Genomic DNA, 22,600 nt, shown 5'->3' on the forward strand with positions numbered 1-22,600 from the left:
AGTTTTCAGTGTGAGAGCATGAAAACAGTTCAGACTCTCTGTGACAGAAGAACTTAAAACTGTGAGGAGCAGTGATGCATTAAAATCATGCAAAATACATTTGGACACACCTGTCCTTGTGAAACAGAGAGGGAGACATGAGGTGGAGTAAGTCGAGGCTTCATCTCCCTGTGGACTGATTAAGAACATGTAAAATCTTTTGACTCTGTTCCTCATCTCTCTGCTGTTTCTGTCTCTGTGAAGTTTCCCAAAAACCTTTGTGCTCAAAAGTATATGCAGGCTGCCCTCTGCTGACTGTCCTTTTCACAACAACTTCATATTGACATTGAATTTATTTTGTTTTTGGTTCTTAGCTTCTTTAAGATGTCAGCATGTCAATGTAGATGCCTCAAGTGTGACCCTGTAGAAATCAGGGCATTTAGGTGGTTTTGGAGACAAACCTTTGAGAAAATTATAAAATATATATCAATACCTTGGAAACAATGGATTATCTGCATGGTTTAATTTTTTTTACAGAGACCTTGATATTTCAGTCACATTCAGGTCTTTGACCCAAAATTGTTGTGCTGAAATCCCTCAGAAGCTCAGAGTGACGGCCTCTGAATGTCCCTCAGGAGCAGAGCAGTGGGGCCGTGTGGTCAGTAGGGGAGCTGCTGCCTGGTCCTTCACACACTGTGTGCTCTGCATGTTGCTGCAAGCAGAAAGAGAGCGTTGACAATCTGTGAGTTCGAGTAAACTGGAAGCTATGTTTTCATTATTCCTCTCTTAGATGTGAAGTTAACCAGTTTTCTTTTCTCTTTTAATGGTTTCTTTCATATTTACATTGTAACCAAACAGTCCTTTTGCAGCAGTCCCTCAATACTTGGTACCTGCTGTCATTTTCCTTTTTTCACTTCATTGTAGCTGGATGTCACAGTTCCCCTGAGTTGATTGAAAGATGATTCAGATCACCTGTTTTGCAGGTGTGGGGACTGACTCCTAATTGAGAACTGAGAACAGCTTTGTGTGCATTTCCCCCCTGGACCAATCAGGGTGTGATTACATCCTTTCTGAGGGCTTAACAAAGGCGAGGAAACACACACACAAGACATTTTGGTCATTCCTCAATCCAATACAGTCCTGATTTTAGCAGATCAGCCAGAAACTCTGTTTTTAGGTCATTTTGAGACTTCTTTGCTGTCCTCAGATGTGCTGTTTGAGGGTGATTCTGTGCTTCCTAAAACCTGAGTGCTGCGAATATTAAAGAACCATTTCCACCAGGTCACCTGCATCACAGCAGCTTTTAATGTTTTTGTGCAGGAGATTTTTCTTGCCTCATGATCACATGAAGCCTGCAGACTTTATATAGTGATCATGTTTATTGGTTATTTTCAGTAAGATCCAGTACCCCATACATAAACACGTGTTAATCATCCAAAATGAGGTTGTTTATTATTGAAGAGGCATTTGTTTGTTTAGGCATTTTTCATTGTGAAGGCTTCAACTAAAGCTTATGGTGTATGGTGTGCCTCAAGGTCTTGGTGTCATAAATTGATCTCTTGGATTGAAATGTTTGAGCATTTTTATAGATTCTTGACTTGTAAAAATGCTTATAAATTAGCACTAAGTCTGTGTGGTATACAAATGGTATGAACTGAAAAGATACTGCAACACCTTGATGAGAACTGAACATGCGTCATATACTTCCATCATAATGTTCTGCGCTCCTGTACACTATCGGCCTTTAAAGTCTGAGTAGGTACCGAACCAAAACACAGTGTTTCTTACTGCTTTGAGACGAGAACATTTTGACAGACTGTTTTGAGCTGCAGTTCAAATTCATTTTTGCTATCTCCCCCTAAAGGTCCCTGTCACCCAAATAAATACCAACATTGGTCAAAGAAAATGTTTTTTATACTTTTTGACCTTTCATCTTTTTAAAATCATTGTTGGATATTAATTGTTAGTGTTTTTACTAAATTGCCCCAATACATCATGAAAATGTGCCTTTTTTCAATATAAAGTTGTTGGTGCTTGCTGAGGTTACAGTCAGCTCTGTGTTCAGTGGTCTGTGTCAGAGTCTCTTCCTCTTCAGCAGCTGCAGTCGGTTCCTGCTGTAACAGCTCAGAGTCTCTGCAGTCTGACTGAGGGAGGTTTTTGTACGACCAAAAATCACTGTGTGAACACCCAATCACTGTTTCTATAGTATTCATTCTGACAGTAATAATCTGCTGCGTCTTCAGTCTGAACTCCACTGATGGTCAAAGTGAAGTCAGAGCTGCTTCCACTGCCACTAAACCGAGCTGGTGTTCCTGATTCAAGTGTGCTCACATATCTTATTAGGAGCTTTGGAGGCTGTCCAGATTTCTGTTGATACCAGTGCAGATACTGACCAGCACTGTCACTGTAAACAGCCTGGCTGGTTTTACAGGTGAGCTTGACAGTGGATCCTGGAGTAAATGTCACTACTGGAGGCTGAGTCACAGTCACCTGACCGCTGCATCCTGCAGACAAAAACAAATCCTTCATTTATCAGCAGAAATCAATGAGAGAAAAGGCAGCACATCATGTTTGAAATGTTGCTGAGTGAATGAACCTGTAAAACAGCAGCAGGCCAGCGTCCAGATGAGGATGGTGATGAGAGTCATGGTGGTTGTGCTTTCTGCTGTGTTGACTGACAGATCTGAGTCCTGCAGTGTTGAACTCACAGGACTATAAACCTTCTCAGCTCACTGGAGGATCAGCTGATCATGCAAAGCCTCCTCTCTATGGAAATGTTTTCTCTGCTCACAACACACTGAAGGCAACGTGGGACACTAAATCAGGAGGAATTCTGCTTGGATTTACAACATCTATGATTTTGTTGTGATGGGAAAAAGAGATTAGAAACAGAATTGAGGATTTTCAACATTTGGATTAAAATGGTGTCACAGTGGTTGGTGTAATATATGTATTTCTTTTCCTACATTTATCTATAGCATATACACAGATACATTGTACTTTTAGAAACTTTTATTTTAATCATAATCTGGCAGATCAAGATTTTTCTCTAAACATAATTTTTCGTGCAGTTGTACAAATGATGAAAGGAAAAAGAAAAAAGACAAATTTAAATGTATAAAAGCAAAGATAAACAGTTGGTCTCTTAACTGCAAAAAATGAAAGAAAAATGACTCAAATGTGTTTATTTCTTCAGCAGTTTTCAGCCGCATCATTTGAATTTGTTTGTACATTAAATAAATTAATAATTTTGCAGTTTGTTCAGATAAAAAGTGAGTTTTCAGTGGATAGGTGCTTGTTCACAGTGCAGGAGGTTTTTGTACGGCCACTTAATGAGTTTGTATCACTGTGGTGCACTTTTGGTGGAGGGACCAAACTCATCATTCACTGTAAGTATCTCTGATTTATAATTTCTACAGTAACGATTGTTCTTAATTGCTAAAAAAAAAAAAAAAAAATGTGATTTTTTTTACTTTTCTGATATTTTGTGTGAGTTATCAAACTTGGCTGAAATCACCAACTGACATTATTTGTAAAGAAATTACTGTTTCCTTAGTATTACAAATAATCTTGTGGTTATATGTATGTTAACTTTAAGTTTAATTTTCTTGCAGTTTTTTGATTGAATTCTTTGTTCAACAAAATATGGCTGTACAATTTGAGGAACATTTTGATGCTCAAAAACTAAATCACACTGCTGTTAAACTAAATCTAATATAGTGTTTAAACATGTAATTAGGTTTATTTGTACATCAAGTATCGCTGCCGTTTGTGTTCACAGTTCGTTAGTTTAAAGTGGTGAAAAGGAAGTGAAACAGACAGATGACAAAGTCTGTAACTGTATACAGATAATACATTTCTTTCCAAAAGAAAGTAATCATGGAAATAAATGATTATCTGTCACACATTCTAAAACACATAAAAATTTATTTAATATTCATTATTTTTTATGACACATAAACTAAATTTTGTTGCATGTTATTGTCTAATTTGTAAATATTTATGCTGAGCACCACTGTATAACATTCATGACTTTGAAAGGCAAAATAACAGAAAATGTGTCCATTTAGTTTAATTTGTTAACCCTTCATTTCCTCCCATGTCTCAGCTCCTCTCTGTCTGATCACAGTATCGTGCACACGGCTGATCCACAGTCGTGTTAACCTCTGTCACGCATCTTAACTGTCTCATGTCCAGCTGTGTGTCCTACAGTAGAGGTTAATCTGCTCCTTGTATGTCTCTGCTGTCCCCTCCAGCGGGCCCCATGGTCAGGCCCTCAGTCTCTCTGCTTCCCCCCTCCTCTGAGCAGCTCTCTGGAGGCTCGGCCACGCTGGCCTGCCTGCTGACTGGCTACTCTCCTCAGGGAGCCGTGGTGAGCTGGGAGGTGGACGGCACAGAGGTGACAGAGGGCGTCCTGAGCAGCTCAGAGGAGGAGAAGAGCGGACGCTACAGCAGCAGCAGCACCCTGAGCCTGAGCCAGGAGCGCTGGATGTTAGGAGAGAAGTACTCCTGCAAGATCCTCCATCATGACCACAGCCAGACCCAGTCCCTCCTCAGGAGCCAGTGTGGGGGCTAGAGGGGCTGGCTGAAGCCCAGGACAGGAGCTGTGTGTGGGGGGAGCAGGAGGAGCACGCCTGCTGCTCTCCTTAGTCTGAGTTTGAATGTTTGTAGAGGAAACTAAAGCTTTGTGTGACAGAGAACAACACTGCTGTAAAGTGTTGGACAACAACAACTTAGAGAGTCGTGTGTGGAGCTCAGCAGCCAGATGTGAGTGCGCTTCATAACTGTCATGTTGATGACTGATGTTTCTGCTAATAAAGCTTTTGCTGATTAATAACTTCATAAAGTGTTTGGTCTTTTATCTTGTGAATAGTTGCAAAAAATTTAATGGTTTAATAACTTTGAAACGCTTTGAAATGATCATGTCAACATTGTCACCCCTTTTTCAAAACCACAAATAAACTTTGGGTGTTATAATGATACAAAAATGGACCAAACACACATTGTTATCATGACAAAATATAATAACCTGATATGATCCAGTTTTTTCTGGCAAAAGTAGCAATGTTGGGGCGCCTGGTGGCTCAGTGGATAGAGCGGCCCCCCATGTGCAGAGGCTGTGACCTCGCCGCAGCAGCCGCAGGCTCAAGTCCAGCCTTGGCCCTTTGTAAAAAATGTAATAGGTGACAGATTACTACACTTTTAAAAATGTAAGGAGTAAGGTTACTGTTGGTCATGAACAAACTTGGTAATGAAGATGAAAAATGTGCAGGAATTATGCCAATAAACAGCATTTCTGCACAACAAAAAGATACAAAGCAACAGATTGAATGTTTTATTCCACATGTAAACTTTTTGAACCGAAAACAACATATTTGGATGTAAATTCCAGTTTCTATCAGAAACTGTCAATGATTACAATTGTATGTATTTTGTAATTTAATGACATGTAACTAAGTTACTCCCCAACACTGACAGCAAAATGTGGTGTTTGTTGAAAGATTTTCAGGATTATTTTCCAGAAAGAATCACCCCGAAAAAGTTGATTGAATATTTAAGTGTGAGTATGTAGTGTGTGCTTGGTGAGGTTACAGTCAGCTCTGTGTTCAGTGGTCTGTGTCAGAGTCTCTTCCTCTTCAGCAGCTGCAGTCGGTTCCTGCTGTAACAGCTCAGAGTCTCTGCAGTCTGACTGAGGGAGGTTTTTGTATGACCAAAAATCACTGTGTGCACGACCAAGCACTGTTGATTTCATCGTATCTCTTACAGTAATAAACTGCTGCATCTTCAGCCTGAAATCCACTGATGGTCAAAGCAGAGTTTGCTCCGTCTCCTCTGCCAGAGAATCGAGATGAAAACTCATTTGTGGGATTTTTAGCATTTTTCATGACTAGCTTGGGAGGTTGTCCAGATTTTTGCTGATACCAGTGTACTCTGTTAGTTCCATCTGACCATGATTTAACATCTGGGACTGTGTTACAGGTCAGGATGACTGTGGATCCAAGAGAAGATGTTTGGATCGGAGGTTGAGTCACAGTCAGTTGATTGCAAGATCCTGAAAAATAGTAAAAAAAAAACAGTCTGTAAATTAACTTATTTTTAAAATGTAGAGAAGTGTGTCATACCAATAACTACACTTTGTATGTGAATGCTGTAAGTGATCTAATTGTGCCCTCATTTTATGTTCAATCCCGACCTTTGATGCAGCAAGCCAGTGTCCAGATGAGGATGGTGATGAGAGTCATGGTGGTTGTGCTTTCTGCTGTGTTGACTGACAGATCTGAGTCCTGCAGTGTTGAACTCACCGGACTATAAACCTTTCAGCTCACTGGAGGATCAGCTGATCATGCAAAATTTCGCTATGAAAATTCACCAAAATGACAATTAAGAAAATGGACATTGGATAAAAAACTGTAACTAAGTTTCTCCCATTTTTTTCCACAGTTGATTGAAATATTACATAGCATTGACATGTATTGAGGCCTAATGTGTTTGACTCCATTTTCATGTATTTATTTTTAATTTTTTATGGATATTGAGTGATGATATAAAGATTTTCAGGTTATTTTTTGCTACGTGTGTTCAATGTTGTGTGAACGAGGTTTTTGTACTTAAACATGCATCAGTCACTGTATTATAAATTTAATGGACAGACTCCTTATAAACAAAAAAAGTTGCTCTGATAAATAACTTTTATTACGTTTGCTTTTAACCTATGGACAGTTTCAAGATTTTAACCTGTTTAAGAGACATTCACTGAATTTATTCTCTGTGTTAACTGATTTAAAGATCATAGAAAGGGTATTTTTGTTGATGTTTTGTGCTGCTGTATTTAAGTATTTTTAAGTATTCATAAAGAGACTGAATTAACTGACAAGAATATGAGTTTAAAACTATATATAGAAGAGCATCTGTGAGTTTGTTTCAGTTTTATTTAGATTCATTGTGGTTCTGCTTGATGACTCTTGTGTTGTGTTCACTGGACCAGTTATCCTCATCACAGTCTCTTCACCAACCCTCTGCACCTGCAGCAGGCCGTTTTCACTTCAGGCAAACTGAGGGAGGTTTTTGTACGACTCTAAATCACTGTGTGAATACATTGTCACTGTGGAGGCCCAGACAGTAATAATCTCCAACATCTTCAGCCTGAAAGCCACTGATGGTTAAAGTGTAGTCAGAACCAGATCTACTGCCGCTGAATCGAGACGGAGTTCCAGAGTTTTGAAACGATGCTCCGTATATAAGAAGTTTGGGAGGCTGTCCAGGTTTCTGAAGATACCAACTGAGATCATCATCAATATCTGAACTCCCCGTGGCGCTGATGGTCACGGTCTCTCCAACACTAACAGACTTGGATTTTTCAGCCTGAGTCAGAAAATTGTTTGCAGAAGACTCTGAAATGAGAAATGAAATGTGAACCTTAAAAAAACTTTGTCGATGGAAAAACAAACCTTGAGAATCAGCAGTTTAGGTTATAAAATCAAAGCCTAAATGTCTGATACATTTTCAGAGTCTCTCACCTCGAGTCAGAAAAGCCAAAATGACAGTCAGAGTTATTGGAAACATCATCCTGATGCAGTTTTCAGTGTGAGAGCATGAAAACAGTTCAGACTCTCTGTGACAGAAGAACTTAAAACTGTGAGGAGCAGTGATGCATTAAAATCATGCAAAATACATTTGCACACACCTGTCCTTGTGAAACAGAGAGAGAGACATGAGGTGGAGTAAGTCGAGGCTTCATCTCCCTGAGGACTGATTAAGAACATGTAGAAACCTTTGACCCTCTGTTTTTCATCTCTGCTATTGCTGACTCTACAGTTTCATGAGCTTTGTGCTCATGAATAGATGCAGGCTGCCCTCTGCTGGCTATTCAGGTTCATCACGACTCCATATTGACATAAGTTTGATTATTCACCCTGAGTCCTTTTCATGATTAGGAATGTCAATCAGTGCATCCAGGTGCTTCAGCTGTGATGTTGGAGAACTTTGAGGGCATCAAGGGTCAGATCGAAGCAACGGTCAAAGGCTTTTTTTAAATCTTCAAAAACCTGAAGTTTTCATGCAAGTTTATTTTCTGGCTTTTAATTTGGACAATGCTATCCTTCCTGTTCAAGGCTCAGGATCCTGGATTGAGTGACATCTAGTGGTGAAGTTGCAGAACTGCATGTATGTCTTGTCTTGTATGACTTCAGCGGTTTGGTCTGTTAAGGACTTCACAGCACTGTGTACCCATTTACAGGCAAACTTTCTTATTCTCCCAGGCTTATGGTTAGTTAATGTGTTAGTGTGTATTAGTGTGTGCACTCAGTTGAATACACTAGATTGTGTTGATGTTTTTATGCTCTCTCTGTATCTGGTTTCCAACCTAGGGGTCCCAGCCTTCACTAGGGATCGCCAGAGCTTCATGGGGATGGCAAGGCCTTTTTGATTTTAAAGAGTAAACCCCAGCTTTTTCTTATATACAGTAGTAGTAGTTGTAAATGTTATATCTTGGTACCTTATTTGTGTAAAGAAAACTAAATCAATATGTTATTTTTAAACTCTAGATTATTATTCAATCTCAGAGAATACACAGCAAGATGTGAACAGAGCTATATTCACAGAGCCTTCTCTCTCTGCTAAACATTAGAAAAATACGCAGTTGAATTAAAAAAATAGCTAACAGAACAATGACCAAATGCCAGTAAGAAGAGAACACTGAAAGTTTAAAAAAACAAAAGAAAAGAAGCAAATGCTGAAGTAAAAAAGGAAGTAAAATGCTCAAAATTCATCCAAATTGCCCATTTTACACAAATTGCATTCATGGTTTCAGTTAATTGTACAGCTTATCAGTTGTTCTGTATTGTTATTACTATGCATTGAAAAATGCATTGAAAAAAGTCACTGGCGTTGTTAGTTTTCTTCGTGGTAGAAAAGGGGTCCCTTAAGGAAAAAAGTAGAGAACAACTGCGTTACTTTATTATATTAACGACATTAACGACTATTGCTTCGCTGTATTTGTTTTATTTTTATGTTATTAGTGATTTTGTATTTTCTTCTGTCTGTTGTCTTTCAGTGTAAGGCAATCTGAGTTTATGTGTTATAAATTATGCTATATAAATGAAATTGCCATTGCTGTTTACAGTAGGCAATATTTTGAGCATATTTGAATATTGACCATGGGATTAGTTTTCTAATGCTATACTATAAATTTCTGCAAGTGACAGCTAAACTCTGTTGTACAAAATGATAACTATTAGCATGACACAACTGTATCCTAAATAGAGGTATTGAGTTGCCTTTTGTAAACCTCTGAGCATGTCATTAACTGAAAATCATGTTTATTAGAAACACTTAAACAATCTAAGAAACATCAAGCAGATAAGATAAGGTTTTGTTATAAATTGCCAAGTTGTCCACAGTATAAACATAGACTGTATATAAAGATTATGCCATAAAACTTAAAATAAAAGCCTAGTCCCAATTAGATGCCCAGTCTCTTTTAGCTGAATGTGGCGGCAGATTTTGACAGGTAAAGGCTTGTCTCAATTAGAGGGCCGGCCTGATTGCCATGCTGTTCATTTTTGTAAAAGTTCTTTGGATCTATAAAAATGGGTTGTTGGCTACCTGCTGGAGATAATGTTAGTTAGCTGCTTAGATCACGCATACAAATATAATATTATATATATTATATATTTAATATATATATTATATATATAATAAATATTTAAACTTTTGACAGTATGGACATGCTATACACATTGTTAGCTTGGTAAGATTCTTTACATGTCAATCATTCAGCTGATTTAACTGACACCATGAGAACAAAGAAGATAGTATTATTGGCATAGTAAAAAAGAGGGATGTAAAAAAAAAAGTGAGATTTGTAGATGTAAAAAAGCAAGGAAAAATGTCCAGTGAACTATATTCATAAGCATACATTTAAAATTATTTTACAGAATTATCATATTTTAAAGCATTCTTTTCTTTGCATTATTATTATTATTATTATTATCATCATTTATTTATTTAATTTATTTATTTATTTCTCTCTCTCTTTTTTTGCTTGTTTGTTTGAAATTTTTTGGGCATTTTTTTTTTTTTTAACTTTTATTTTGCTAATTTTTTCTTATGTTGCTCATCAGCTTCTTCACATGTTTTTGGAAAAAAAAAATCCAATTTGGGTTTAATACATAAATTGATTGCATTTCCATCTTTGCTGAGCAAGTTTTGTGTGAAAGGAATTATAACCTCGTCCCATATACATGCCCCATATACCAAATATAAACTTGTTGAGTTCATTAATTGAAGTTTCATGGTATTTTATATACCGTCTACGAGCACAAGCCGTTGTTTTAATCACCTGTAGCTGTGGACGTTTCTCTCCGGAGCTCTGTGATTGGTCAGCGGCCGACTGTCAAACTCCTCCCCCCGCTGCCACCCCAGCTCAGCGGAGTCCAGAGCCAGCCAGCGACCAGCGGCAAGTTTTCGGGCACTTCACTAAATCAAGGTTAGTAAAATAACCCCGTTGTTTTTTTAACACAAACCCGTCTAGCACTGGCACGTTTTGACATTTTTCTCTCATTGTTTGGTTTGTGTCGGCCACAGGCTCAGGAAAAGCCCGAAAATGAGTCACTTCAAGGAGCGTTTCGTGACTCTGCTCCATGAGAAGAACGTAGTGACAGACCAGTTGGCGACGCTGGAGCAAAAAACGGGAGTAAAGAGAGAGTACATCGCCTTGGGTAAGTTAACGGCTTGGTGAAAAGAAGAAAGACGACGCTGATAAACTTTCTTTCAAACTTGCGTGTCCTTTTAAAGTGCTTGACACGATAATAAACTCGTTTAAGGTGCTTAACGTCTCCTCCGAAACAACTACCGTTAGCTAAATTTTAAATGTTAGCCGACTAAACAAGCGAACGTTAGCTTGCTAGTTTAGCTTATAAGTTGCCACACAGACTCAACTGGCAGCCAGTTGTGGTCTCTCTGTTGCATGAGTACTTGTCTTTTCTGTGTGGTTTCATTTCCTGTGCCACTGTGAGCTGTCTCATTTTATTGCCCTTCACACGCACGAATATCAAAGTTCAGTCAGCTCAGACCTTTATGCAACATTAGGGACTGTTCGTTAGTCATGAATGGAGGAAGAGTGGTGCAAAACGGGGGAGGCATGTCATCTATTTTTCTAAGCACCGTTGAGGGACTTGTGTATTTGGCTTAGAGAGATATCTACAGTTTTAAATGGTTTTATTTTATATTTATTCTAAAATAATCTTTAAACCAGCCATGTCCAAAGTAGGGGTTGACAGATTTTACAGGGCTGATACCAATACTGATTATTAGTACTTAATGAGACAGAAAACCAATATTTGGAATAGATATGCATTTACAATAAAAATGGAAATCTTCTGTCACTATGTAGAATTTGGAATATAACAAACAATGCAAATCTTTGTCTAAATGCCTTTACCAAATGTTTAATCAAAACTGAAACGTTTCACATCATATACAGCAAGTTCCCAGCAACCTTTTTTTAATGTCAAGTGAAAATTTAAATTAGAAAATGAATAAATAAAAACAGCTCCCTGAGATCTTACAAAGTAAAACTTCCTCCCACGCTGACACTTGATGAATTAATTTTATAAGCAATCACTAAAATAAAATGCTAATACAGATAACCAGCAAAATGCCAAATACTAGCCCCAGTAATTGGCCAGGCCTATGATCTGTTGACCACTAATTTTTTGATAATTTTAACATCCATTTACATACATTTACTTTTTAGACTAAATTCAAAAATACAAATGATACAGATGGATCCACAATCAAAAAAGGAAAAAAGAAATGAAATGAAACCGACTCAAAATAAAAGAAAAAAAGCAACAACAGCAAAACTCTGGAAACTCTGGAAACTCTGGCTTATGTGGGCTCCTTTATTTACGCAGAATGAGCTGGGCTGCTACAATAAAACCTGTTACTGTCGATCCAAACTCTGCTTTAGGGAGACCTGGCGGTACAAGATATTTGTCTGCTAATTGACACACTTGTGGGGATGCTGGTTGCGGTTGTTTGAGTCAGCCTTTTAAATATTTTTCAGTACCACTTTACAAAAACTTACCAAGGGACTGCAGACCAATATCAAATGGCCCTTGGCTTGTTATTCAAAATACACTAAATGATTAACACAGTATTGGTTAATCAAGCAAGATCACTTTGCATTTTTTTTCATTCACCTCAGGCATGCAGTTTGTAGACATCCATCAAGTAGTAGTTACACAGGTGGAACTTGTGATTTCATAGACACACGGTAAACACGCAAACATACAGTTACCTAACACAAGATATTTCGTGCAAGGTAGCAGACATGGCCACATCAAAGAAGCATAAAGTCAACAGCAAGGGCTGCAACTTTCAGGAGCGTTTGAAAGTTGAATACTTTTTCATTTATAGATGAAACAGTGGCGTTTGTGCTATTCATGAGATCTCTTTTTTGTCATTTTTTGTCACCTTTAAATATACTGACTTTTAGACTTTATACACAAATACAAAGTATATAGATATAAAAGTGTCCACAGTCAGACAAAATAAAAACAAACTCAAATAAAACCAAATTAATCAAACTAACCCAGAAAACAACATGATTTTGTTTTTATAACTGAGAAGCACACACCCCTGTTTTAAACCCTAAATCCCACTGCTGAGTTTGAAAGGCAAATTTTCTTTTAAACATTTCTTAAATTACATTTTTTGACACATCTATTTCAAATAGGATTTGTATTTTGCCCAAGACAACTAACTCCAGTGCAGTGCATCCAGTGCACCCAACAGAGTGCTCTGGGGATAACGTTTTTCTGTAGGCTGACACAGAAGTTAGTGTCATCCCAATTCCCTTGTCAAAAAGCTACTGGGATTTTTCCTTTGGCATAAAGCAGAAAATTAGCTTTCTGTCACACAAACGTTGATTTACTTACATAAATATACAACACATATTGTTCAGCAAGATAATCTTTACAAAAATATACCACTTTTAGGACATTTGAATCCTTAATGCAATCGTCAGAATTAAAAAGCTAACATTTGGCTGTAATCAAACTACACTATTGTCGGGTCGCTACCAAAACAAGGCTGTAAAACTGTCTTAAGAGCGGCTCTGCGTGATTAAAATTTTGTAGCCTCATTTAGCTGCTTGTTAGCAACTGCCTTTTTTAAGACACGTAAAAGCTTCAAAGCTCATGAGTGGGGTATTCACTGAGGTATTTTATGACACAAAAAAAATGTTAAATTCTCTTAACCTTTTACGATTTGTATTGACATCATTGTCATGGTGCTGCATTCAGATGCCTTTTACTAGCATTTGAACTTTGGAACCTGTGGAAATTGCTTTGACTTCTTTCTAAAGCATTAGAAAAAAGATAATGCGCAAGGTGGCAAAAATGTACTGCAACCCCCCACACCCCCCACAACTATTTGAATATGTTGTTGATGAACTGAACTGCCTCCAAAATCTGACCAGCAGCTGGTCTCAGGGGTATTTTTATCTCGTCCTGAAATATCCAGTGCAATGCATAGATGGAAGGAGATTCTAGGATGACTGGTTATTCAACTGCAGGCTGCTGTCAGTTAGCTTTAGGAGTTTTGTTTTGACAAAGCCCTGTTGTCAGTTTGCACAGTAGAAAGTAGTCTAAGACTAGACCGACACCTCAGGCTATGTAGTCAATATTTTGCCTGCAACGCCACATTATGACAAGAAACGTGTTAGCCAGAGTGACTTACATCCAAACCTACTGTCTTATCTCAAAATTGATCCTCACAGATATGTTCACAGTATCATATGGATATGCACGTAAACAACCAATTTGAAGGTCACGGAGGATGTAGATATGTGGGGATGTTAAATGCATTGTGTGAAATGTGTTGTTGGTATTCAGTTGGACTTTAGATCATAAGCATATTAAAAATAGCCCTGAGCATTTTTGCTATTTTCACTTGGGGTTTACAGCATCAAATATAGCACTTAATAGAGGTCCCCCAACACTGAGGCCTGACCGATATTGGATTTTGGTGGCTGATATTGATATTTGAAAGTTCTAATATATAGGCAGATATTTATTTTGAACACAATGTATTTTTGGTAAGGATCTTTTAAATTTGGTTACCAAAGGTCTGTGACCATGATTTTATTTAAAATGAATATAAAATACTACCTTTTCAAGTTCTGTGTCCCTCACCTAAGCCAATATTAAAAACTCAAGTCCCTCCTTGTTGTTTACAGTGTTTTACTTTGTTTTTAATTAATATAAACTGAAAATCTTTGGGGTTTGGACTGTCAGAAATTGAGACATTTGAATATGTCAACTTGGACTCTAGAAAACCACAATAAACCTTTTTCAATGTTTTCTGACATTTTATAGAAAAAACAGTTAATCTCAAGACCTAATTAGCTAACATTTCCTGTCATAGTGATTATTATTATATGGGTCATTATTAGACATGTTCCTAACTTATTTCCAGACATTTAAACAGAATTTAAAACTTTGACTAGTCGACTAGTCTAACACACTAAATAAAACTACTGAAAACAATTTGATGTAGGTTAATAAATCTTAGGGAAGTGTGCCTAATTATTGCAACAACATTTATTGCAATATGCAATATCACAATTGTATTTATTGACTATAAATTTAATGATAAGTTCAACCAATTAGTATTTTTTGTAAAGACTAGTGAGAATAGCAACGTTTAATCAATTAGTTGACTTATTGCACACATCCCCAGTCGGTATATAATTTACATGATTTATCAGTCGGACTCTGCCAAACGTCATCCCCTCTGAGCTATAGTTTCGGCACTACTGCCCTCTTAGGATGAAAAATAATGATCATATGATGAGAAAATTTAAATTTTCCAGATTCAGTTGGTGTCTGAAAGAGCTTGGTCACATCTGTATTGTAATACTTCAGTGTTTTTCTTACACACACATACCACCACCAAACTGGCTTGCAAAACAAATATTAAGGATTGTATGCAAATATCACTGAGCTCCCTGCTACCCTGCGTTTAGCAGAAGATAGAACCACAGAGAGCAGCTAAATTACACCTTGACCTATCCTGTTTGCAGAAGTGTTTCAGTCTCGTATCGTGTTAGCGAGTTAGGGAGGCAACAGTCATTCATTTCATACTTTGGCTTCACTGCAGTCTTGTTACAAATGTGTACCCTGATAATGGGTTGCATACAAGACATTCTTTTGTGTTGGATCACTATTATGTCACTGTATGTTGTACTTTGCCTTGAGCCCAGCATGAAGAACAGAGTTACAAAGTGGTGGCTTCTAAACATTCCTCTGTTAAGCTAAGAAACATCTCATGTTCATGCTGACTCTTGTGACACTCTGAAGTGGGAAGACAAATGTGCTGACTGGAGAAGGGGAGTCCTCAGCTGCACTTTGTGTGCAGCTGAACTCACTGAGTGAGTGGCTGTTTGTTAACTTCATGTTTTTAAAGCCATCTGCAACCCCCTCACCCACTGTACCCTTAACAATAGGTTTTTGTGATGATTGGGTGCTAAGAGGAACTGGAGTTGCAGCCGAATACTGCAACTCTAATGACTAGTTTCAGTCTTACATTATAGGATTACATAACGGGGGGTTGGCTTTTGTGCCCAGTTTTTCCAGGAGAAGAACATGTGGTTTCATTCAAGGCTCTAAAATCTGTGTGAGGTCACATGGATGCATTGTTCTTTTTCTTAGAGCAGTTCAGGAGTTGCTTACTCGAAGTACAGAGCTAGGTGGATCCCGGCATCAGATTTTTATTATTCATCACTGACCAGTTAAAAACACCAGTTTATGATTTGTCTGTTGAGTATTGCCTTGCAGACTGGAGTGTCTAATGTCAGCCGTTGCCTCTTCGGGGTCTTCCATTTCAACCAGTTCTTCCAGTTTTACCTTCAATAGAGAGAGAGACAAGTTGACTGGGAATTACATGGACATTTGTATATGAGCTGGGAAAAACAAATGAGATGTAAAGAGCAGGCAGTGGTTAGAACATTATCAAAGACTTTTAGTCCTCTGGATACAGTGTGGCTTCATCATGCCTGGCATTTCTGGTTGCTAAATTTCATATCAACTGTTGAGTTTTGCATAAATTTGAATGATATAAAGCATTACTCACATCTACAGCTGCTTGAGGGTTGGATGTCTTCCAATTACAATTCCTTTAGTGGTCATTGTTGAGAAGGTTTTTTCCCCAGAGAGCTGAATTATCCACAGAGGTTTCTTCCTCTCCAGAACAAACAGATCAGGTGTTTAAAAACGCTATTCAAAGCATTTTTACATTACAAATCCGTGTTTCTCCTACACTGTTTGGTGGGTCGCACACAGCCCGCTTGCCTTATGTGCGTACCTTTTTGATAATTTATTTTGTCGTCATTTTATCTCTCATCCAGATGTTCAGGAGGTTTTTACCTGTGGCCAAACTATCCACGGTCTCCTCCTTTCCAAAACAAACAAATGGTAAAAACACGGCACAAAGCTGTTTTATGTATACAAAAAAAATCAGTGTTTTTCCAATGCTGCTCTTCATTAATGCGCGTCTAAATATTGCTGACGTGAAAATGTAAAATTGCGAAAACCCAAATGTCCCTGTCTAGAGCCAATGTTTGGTTTGTCCATTTTGGTGTACTGTAGAAACATTGTGGTGCAACATAGGGATCTCCATAACTGACAACCCGCTCCCTATGAAGATGTACATGGTTCATTCAAGGGGGTAAAGAAGTGATTCGATTCTTATTTTTAGATGACCATCCTCTAAAGAAAATATTCTTGTCAAATTATATTCAATTTCTGCCAAAATAGCCCTGCAAATCTTACACACTGAAACTTTAAACCTGTCTCTAAGTTTGCATGACTACAAAGGTCCCAAAGACAAAAAAGCTCTGAAAAAAAAATCTTTTACTAGACTTACTTGGCCTGGGATTGTTTGGAAGAAGATGGAAAACCATCATTGAATGCAAAAAACCCAAACATGCATATAAACAATATCCTCTTTCAAAAGCTAAGAAAAAAGAAGACTTGAGCGGAGAAATCAATATCTAATGAAAGAAATGAATAGGCTAAAGTGCCTGGTCAGACTGCAGTGTATTTGCTTTGAAGTCAGCATCTTGCTGCCAGCTAACCACCAAGCTGTTTAAGCCTCTGAGGGATAAAACGCTGCAGCCAACTTGCTTTTGTAAAGAGTAAGCAGCATACAGTTGAGTTCATACAGGGCTGATTGTCCTGCAGATTTTGGTGGGGTTGAGTTTGTGCTGTACTTGACTGTATTATATTTAGAGGTGGGTCTAATTTTTGGCCCTTAAATTTGCATACGAGTATCAGAAACACAGTCTTGAAATTGTTTGTTTATCTTACCAAAAATCCTAAAGATATTTAGATTACGAAGAACGTTTAAACACTTAAGCGAGAACCAGCAAATGATTAATCGATTATCATAATTTTCATATATTGATTGACTAATCAATTTATTGACCTCACTTTTCACCTCTAAATTAAACTTATTTAATTAAAGCACTTCCAAAGTATATACATTGCATGGGGAAAGCCCTGTTGCATGTAAAGGCATCTGTTAGTTATTAAGTTATTCAGATTGCTTTGTAAATTGCATGTACACTGTAATGGTAATACAAATTTTAAGTGATGGGAAAAAAACACTGGCATTTGTGGAATCTCTCACATACTTGATGTGTGTATAGGCCCAGCTGTTTCACATGACTGCGTGAGCTTTGTTGTCCATTAAAGTCACCTCTTCCTTTGGCTGAATTTGTGTATCAGTGTTTGACTTGAGTCTTGTGCTCCTCCTAATCCTGGTACTGTGCTGTTCAGACATCCTGCTATCATACACACTCTGTCGACAACACATTGATGGTGCTTGACATTAGATGTGTTTGTCAAGTAACTTGATAACATTACCCTCCCCTTCCCGTCCTTCCCTCTGATCTCACATCACCACTGCCTCTCCTCTTTCTCCCCCTGCAGGTGCTCTGAGTTTGATCGGACTCTACCTTCTATTTGGATATGGAGCCTCACTGCTCTGCAACCTGATTGGCTTTGTCTATCCAGCATATTTCTCGTATGTATGAAGTAATCCATATTCCAATACTTGGCTAAACATAATGAATGCATGCCTGAACAAAGTGCATATTTGGTGAACTGTGTGGCTAATCAACATTGTAAGAAAATGACTCCAGAAAATATGGAATATCATAAAAGTGCTAAAATACACTGGAGTGGGGCTCTAAAAGACTGTAACTTTGGAAAGTACCCACTTGGCTGTCCTGATTTAGCTATCCTTGTTACTGAAGCCTCATATTCACTTTAGCTGAACCTCTGAATGCATTTTTGCTCAGAACAAGGACTGTGGATTTTCTTCAACTCATTACCAAAACTAATTTATACAAGGAAGGGGTCACTGCACAGCTAGTATGGAGAGGAAAAATGAGCACAGTAGCCAATAACATATTCAGTGTACATACGTAAATATCGTACTAAGACACCCTTAGTACAATACTCATGTGCACATAAATCTGAACCTAACCATTGAGTGCTTCTTAATAGCGCCCTGTGGATTTTTTATTGTATTGTCAACAAACACGCCTAAAGGGTACACACAATGTAATTCGGTGGTAGCTTCTTTTAAACGATTGTTTGACACCACATATCTCTTTTGCACTCTTTTATTGGCACATTGTGATCTTTTCAAACACGACTGCTACAAACATGTCCTATATATTATACATCTGGATTCAACATTTGTGTATAATGTCATCTCTATACTTTATTTGAATACATGCCAGATGAGCATGAGACACAAAGAATAGAGGGAACCACCCTGTCTTCAAAACTTGCTTTACATTTATTAAAACTCTACAGGATGCCTTTAAATGTCACAGAAGCTTCAGACTTTGTGATTTTTAATCTTTGCATGTACTGTTGATGTTATGTGACCTCATCAATCTTTTGACTCAAATCTGTCCTGTCCATTCAGCATTAAGGCCATCGAGAGCAATGTGAAGGATGACGACACACAGTGGCTGACATACTGGGTTGTTTATGGACTCTTCAGTGTTGTCGAGTTCTTCTCTGATATCTTCCTCTTCTGGTTCCCCTTTTACTATGCTGGCAAGGTAGGCTTACCTTTTAATTTGTATGATGTTTCCCTTTTTTCTGTTCTTTATTATTTTGCCAATCAAGTCTGCTTTCACTGTGAAACCACAGACAGTCACAATGTGTCGAATCACATGAGCGTTTGGGCGTGAGTACATCATAGCTTTCCAACAGCGCTCTCTTGTGGACAATTTGTATAACATCAAAATGAGAACGACATATCTGCTGTGTTGCAGTACCATACTACACATTTCTCATGTCTTGTGTTTTTAATTGGAAAGTATCAAAATAAGTTAACTTTTTTTTTTTAAAGTAAGTCTGCAGATGATAAAGAATTGAGACTATTGTCACTCGAAAGAATCAGATGAGCTGCTCACAGCTGCAAAGCATAAGAATAAAATGCAAATGTTGGTGTGGTGGTAGTAGAAATATTGAGGGGGAAAAATACTGATTGCTAAACTGTTTTTCACCTTTCTCGTCTCCAAGATTGCACACAGAAGCCAATTTGCTATGTTCCACAAGCTCTCTTAGCCCATTAAGGCAAATACATACGTAAAAATGTTGGGGTGAACTTGTTTTTGGAACATTTGCATATGGGAAATTGAACAATGGTATTGAAATAACCCAGCAAAAGAAAACTCAGAAAAAACAGTCATTTTTCACAGGTATATCCTAGTGTGATATAACTGTTAGTGATAAGAAAGACAAACATAATTTGGAAACCGGTGCCCTAGAGTTGAAGCATGACTATACTTAAGCTCTGGAGGAGCTCACTGGACTCATTAAAACCCCAGACAATTTGCTGGCTGTATGTGGCTCTAGCAGAACAATGTAACAACAATATCACAGAAGCTTGTGTGAAGTGGAACGGATTGGTACATTAGTGAAGTCAGTGTAACTGCTGCATGCCACTGCCAGTGTAAAAAGATGTGGCAAATCAACTGAGACTGGCCGTGTCAGAAAACAGATCAACATAGGGCAGAGTCCTGTGAGGCGGAGGCTTGGCTTCTCCTAAGTGTGTAAGTTGTTTTATTTGTTGTAGATCTTTACAACAATTCACCAAAACAACAAAGCAGGCAGCCTTACTGCACATTCCACATTTTTGTCAAAAAAATGCCATTTCTAGCTCAGTGGTTGTTTTTGTTTCCCATGGTGCAAGAGTTTTGGAAATGGTAACACACAGATAGCGAAAGTTAGGGACAATGCAGGCCACAATCAGCAGCCTACTGGCAGGCTTACAACCACAGTCTATATACTTTGAGTCAAACTACAATCATATTAACAGTAGCAAAACAGCAGTCACTCAGGGACCTTTCAATCTTACAGCCCAAATTGGCTACCTGGCGTGGCAGTTACTTCTCACTGCTGGAGGTGTGTGTGCTGCTAAATGAGAGTCTGTTGCTGCACAACAGCTCACTTGTTCAGCACAGACATTTATGTTATGCTACTGATATAGCTGCGACTGAGAGTCTGTCACTTTGCAGCAGTGCGTTCTTTGCTCAGCTAATCAGGAGACACACCCCCTGCATTTCAGAGAAGAGAATAATTGCTTATTTTTTCATGATTTTTAAACCTAATATCATATGCTTGAAAATTTTTATCATTCAAATTTGGTTGCATGTTTCTTTTTCTTTTCTTTTTTCTTTTTTTTAACATTTTGTGTGGTGTGACATTCTTTTTTATCATCATTTCATGTCCTCTCTGACCTGCAAGACAAGTTTGTCACAGAAGGTAACTTGTTAGTTGTGTTATGAAACGTAGTGACCCCACAGATTAGAAGGCCCTGCTTCAACCATCAAAAAGTCATCTCATTATGTATTGTTTGGGACTAATTACCGTGATGATCATTGCTGTCCTTTGTTAAAATGGTTTGGTTTTAATGATGTAATCCTTGAAATATAAGGATTAATAAACATGCCTCATACCATGCACTGAATCATAGTAAATTAACATAGGCGCGTCATGTAACACAATATAATAGTTTCCATGTTAGAGGAAGTTCAAAAGGTTTAGCCTGATTTTTAAAATTGCCTACTTTAGGTCTGTAACTGTTACCTTCATTAACTTATAAAATGTCAGGAAATGGTGATACAATTTCCTAAAACCCAAGGTGCCATCAGATCGCTTGTTTTTTTAACAGTCTATATCCCATTTTATTGCCACATATGATAAGGAGCCAGACATTAGTCACAGCAACATCTTAGATCTGCCTTCTGCTCTCTCCTCAGTGTTTGTTCCTGGTGTGGTGTATGGCTCCGGTGACGTGGAACGGTTCTGAGATCTTGTACAACCGTGTGATCCGGCCATTTTTCTTGAAACACCAGGCTGCCATGGACAGCGTGGTCAGCGATCTCAGCTCCAAGGCGAAGACCTTAACTGACACCGTGGCAAAGGAGGGTGAGATACCAACAATATACATGCAAGTACAGTCACTTAATTTATACTGAACAGCAGAAAAACTTCTCCACTTCCATCCCCATCTTCATCATCTCCATCCACTTCTGCATGATCTCCTTCAGCATGTAAAGATATATCCTCAAATACAGTAATTCATTGTATCTTTGAGTCTGTTAACTTCCTGCAATTATAGTGTTTTCTTCTGTTTGCTCCATCAGCTGTTAACCGGGCCCTCAACCATGACAAGGACCAGTGAGAAACATGACAAAGGCTGTGCGTCTGTATGTGTGTGTTTGTGTGTGTAAGCGTGTATGTTTGTGTAGTTGAAAGAGTGACTGAATGAGTTTCTGTGTTTGTTGTTTTGCTTTTGTTTTGCCCCACCCCACCCCCACCCCCACCCCTCCATAACGAATGACGTTGATTAACCCCTGTGTCATGCGGTGAACTGAAGCTTCACACTCGTGAAAATACATAAAAGTTGCACATCCACATCAGTTTACTGCCATCGGTACTGCTAAGACAATCAAAAAAAAAACTGTGACCGTTTTTATGTGATCTTCTTTTCTTCGTCGTAGTGTGACAACAATCCTGGATCGAAGTTTAGTTGATGTCAAAAAATAGCATTGCATGCCTGCAGGTTTCAGCAACAATAGCAGTGCAGTCGTTATTTTTGTCAAAATGAGCCATTTGTGACCGAAAACCAAGGCTGACAACATGACTGTTAAAAAAGAGCATCTTTAAATGTGTTCAGAAAACAACACTTTCTAACACTCCTAATCAAAACTGGAACTTTAACATATCTTTAATGTGTTCTCTCTCTTCAAAGCCTCGCTCTTGCATGTTCAAAGCAGCATTTAAAGTCTGTTTGAGCTATCAGGAAGTTTCTTAATCTTTAATATTATCTCAAAGACTTCTGCCTTTTGATATGTCTTAATTTATCATCTTCACAATGATGAAATAATAAAACTGGAACTATAGTGAACTGAAGAAGTGTCCGCCTGTCTGGCTTTAAACTTTCAGATTTATTTCTGTTTCTCCTGGTGCCCTCTCTCCAAGCGGTGTCATTCTTCACAAAGTGGGAATTGGATTTTATGCGGTCC

At 38.1% G+C, this 22,600-nt stretch overlaps 1 protein-coding gene and 1 long non-coding RNA gene across 3 annotated transcripts; one reads left to right on the forward strand and one right to left on the reverse strand.

Annotated features, from left to right (window-relative positions):
* Positions 1-1,875: 1,875 nt before the first annotated feature.
* LOC148187431 (uncharacterized) lies at positions 1,876-2,712 on the reverse strand. The gene is made up of 2 exons (XR_015778647.1): positions 2,576-2,712; positions 1,876-2,483 (listed from the first exon to the last, which is right to left on the reverse strand). It is a non-coding gene; the product is annotated as an uncharacterized LOC148187431 (long non-coding RNA).
* Positions 2,713-10,313: 7,601 nt separating this feature from the next.
* Positions 10,314-21,895, forward strand: LOC121953326 (receptor expression-enhancing protein 5). 2 transcript variants are annotated; one of them, XM_042500354.2, is made up of 6 exons: positions 10,314-10,465; positions 10,564-10,697; positions 17,976-18,069; positions 18,985-19,123; positions 21,332-21,522; positions 21,719-21,895. In XM_042500354.2, exons 2-6 carry the CDS (start codon positions 10,583-10,585, stop codon positions 21,723-21,725), a joined length of 546 nt encoding a protein of 181 aa, XP_042356288.2. In that variant the 5' UTR covers positions 10,314-10,465; positions 10,564-10,582; the 3' UTR covers positions 21,726-21,895. The 2 variants fall into 2 exon arrangements, with proteins under 2 accessions (XP_042356288.2, XP_042356286.2); XM_042500352.2 differs by having other exon boundaries at positions 21,332-21,500.
* Positions 21,896-22,600: the final 705 nt, after the last annotated feature.

The sequence above is a fragment of the Plectropomus leopardus genome, chromosome 14 (assembly GCF_026936395.1).
Source record: "Plectropomus leopardus strain MGB_pleo_1.0 chromosome 14, ASM2693639v1, whole genome shotgun sequence".
NCBI lineage: Eukaryota > Metazoa > Chordata > Actinopteri > Perciformes > Serranidae > Plectropomus > Plectropomus leopardus.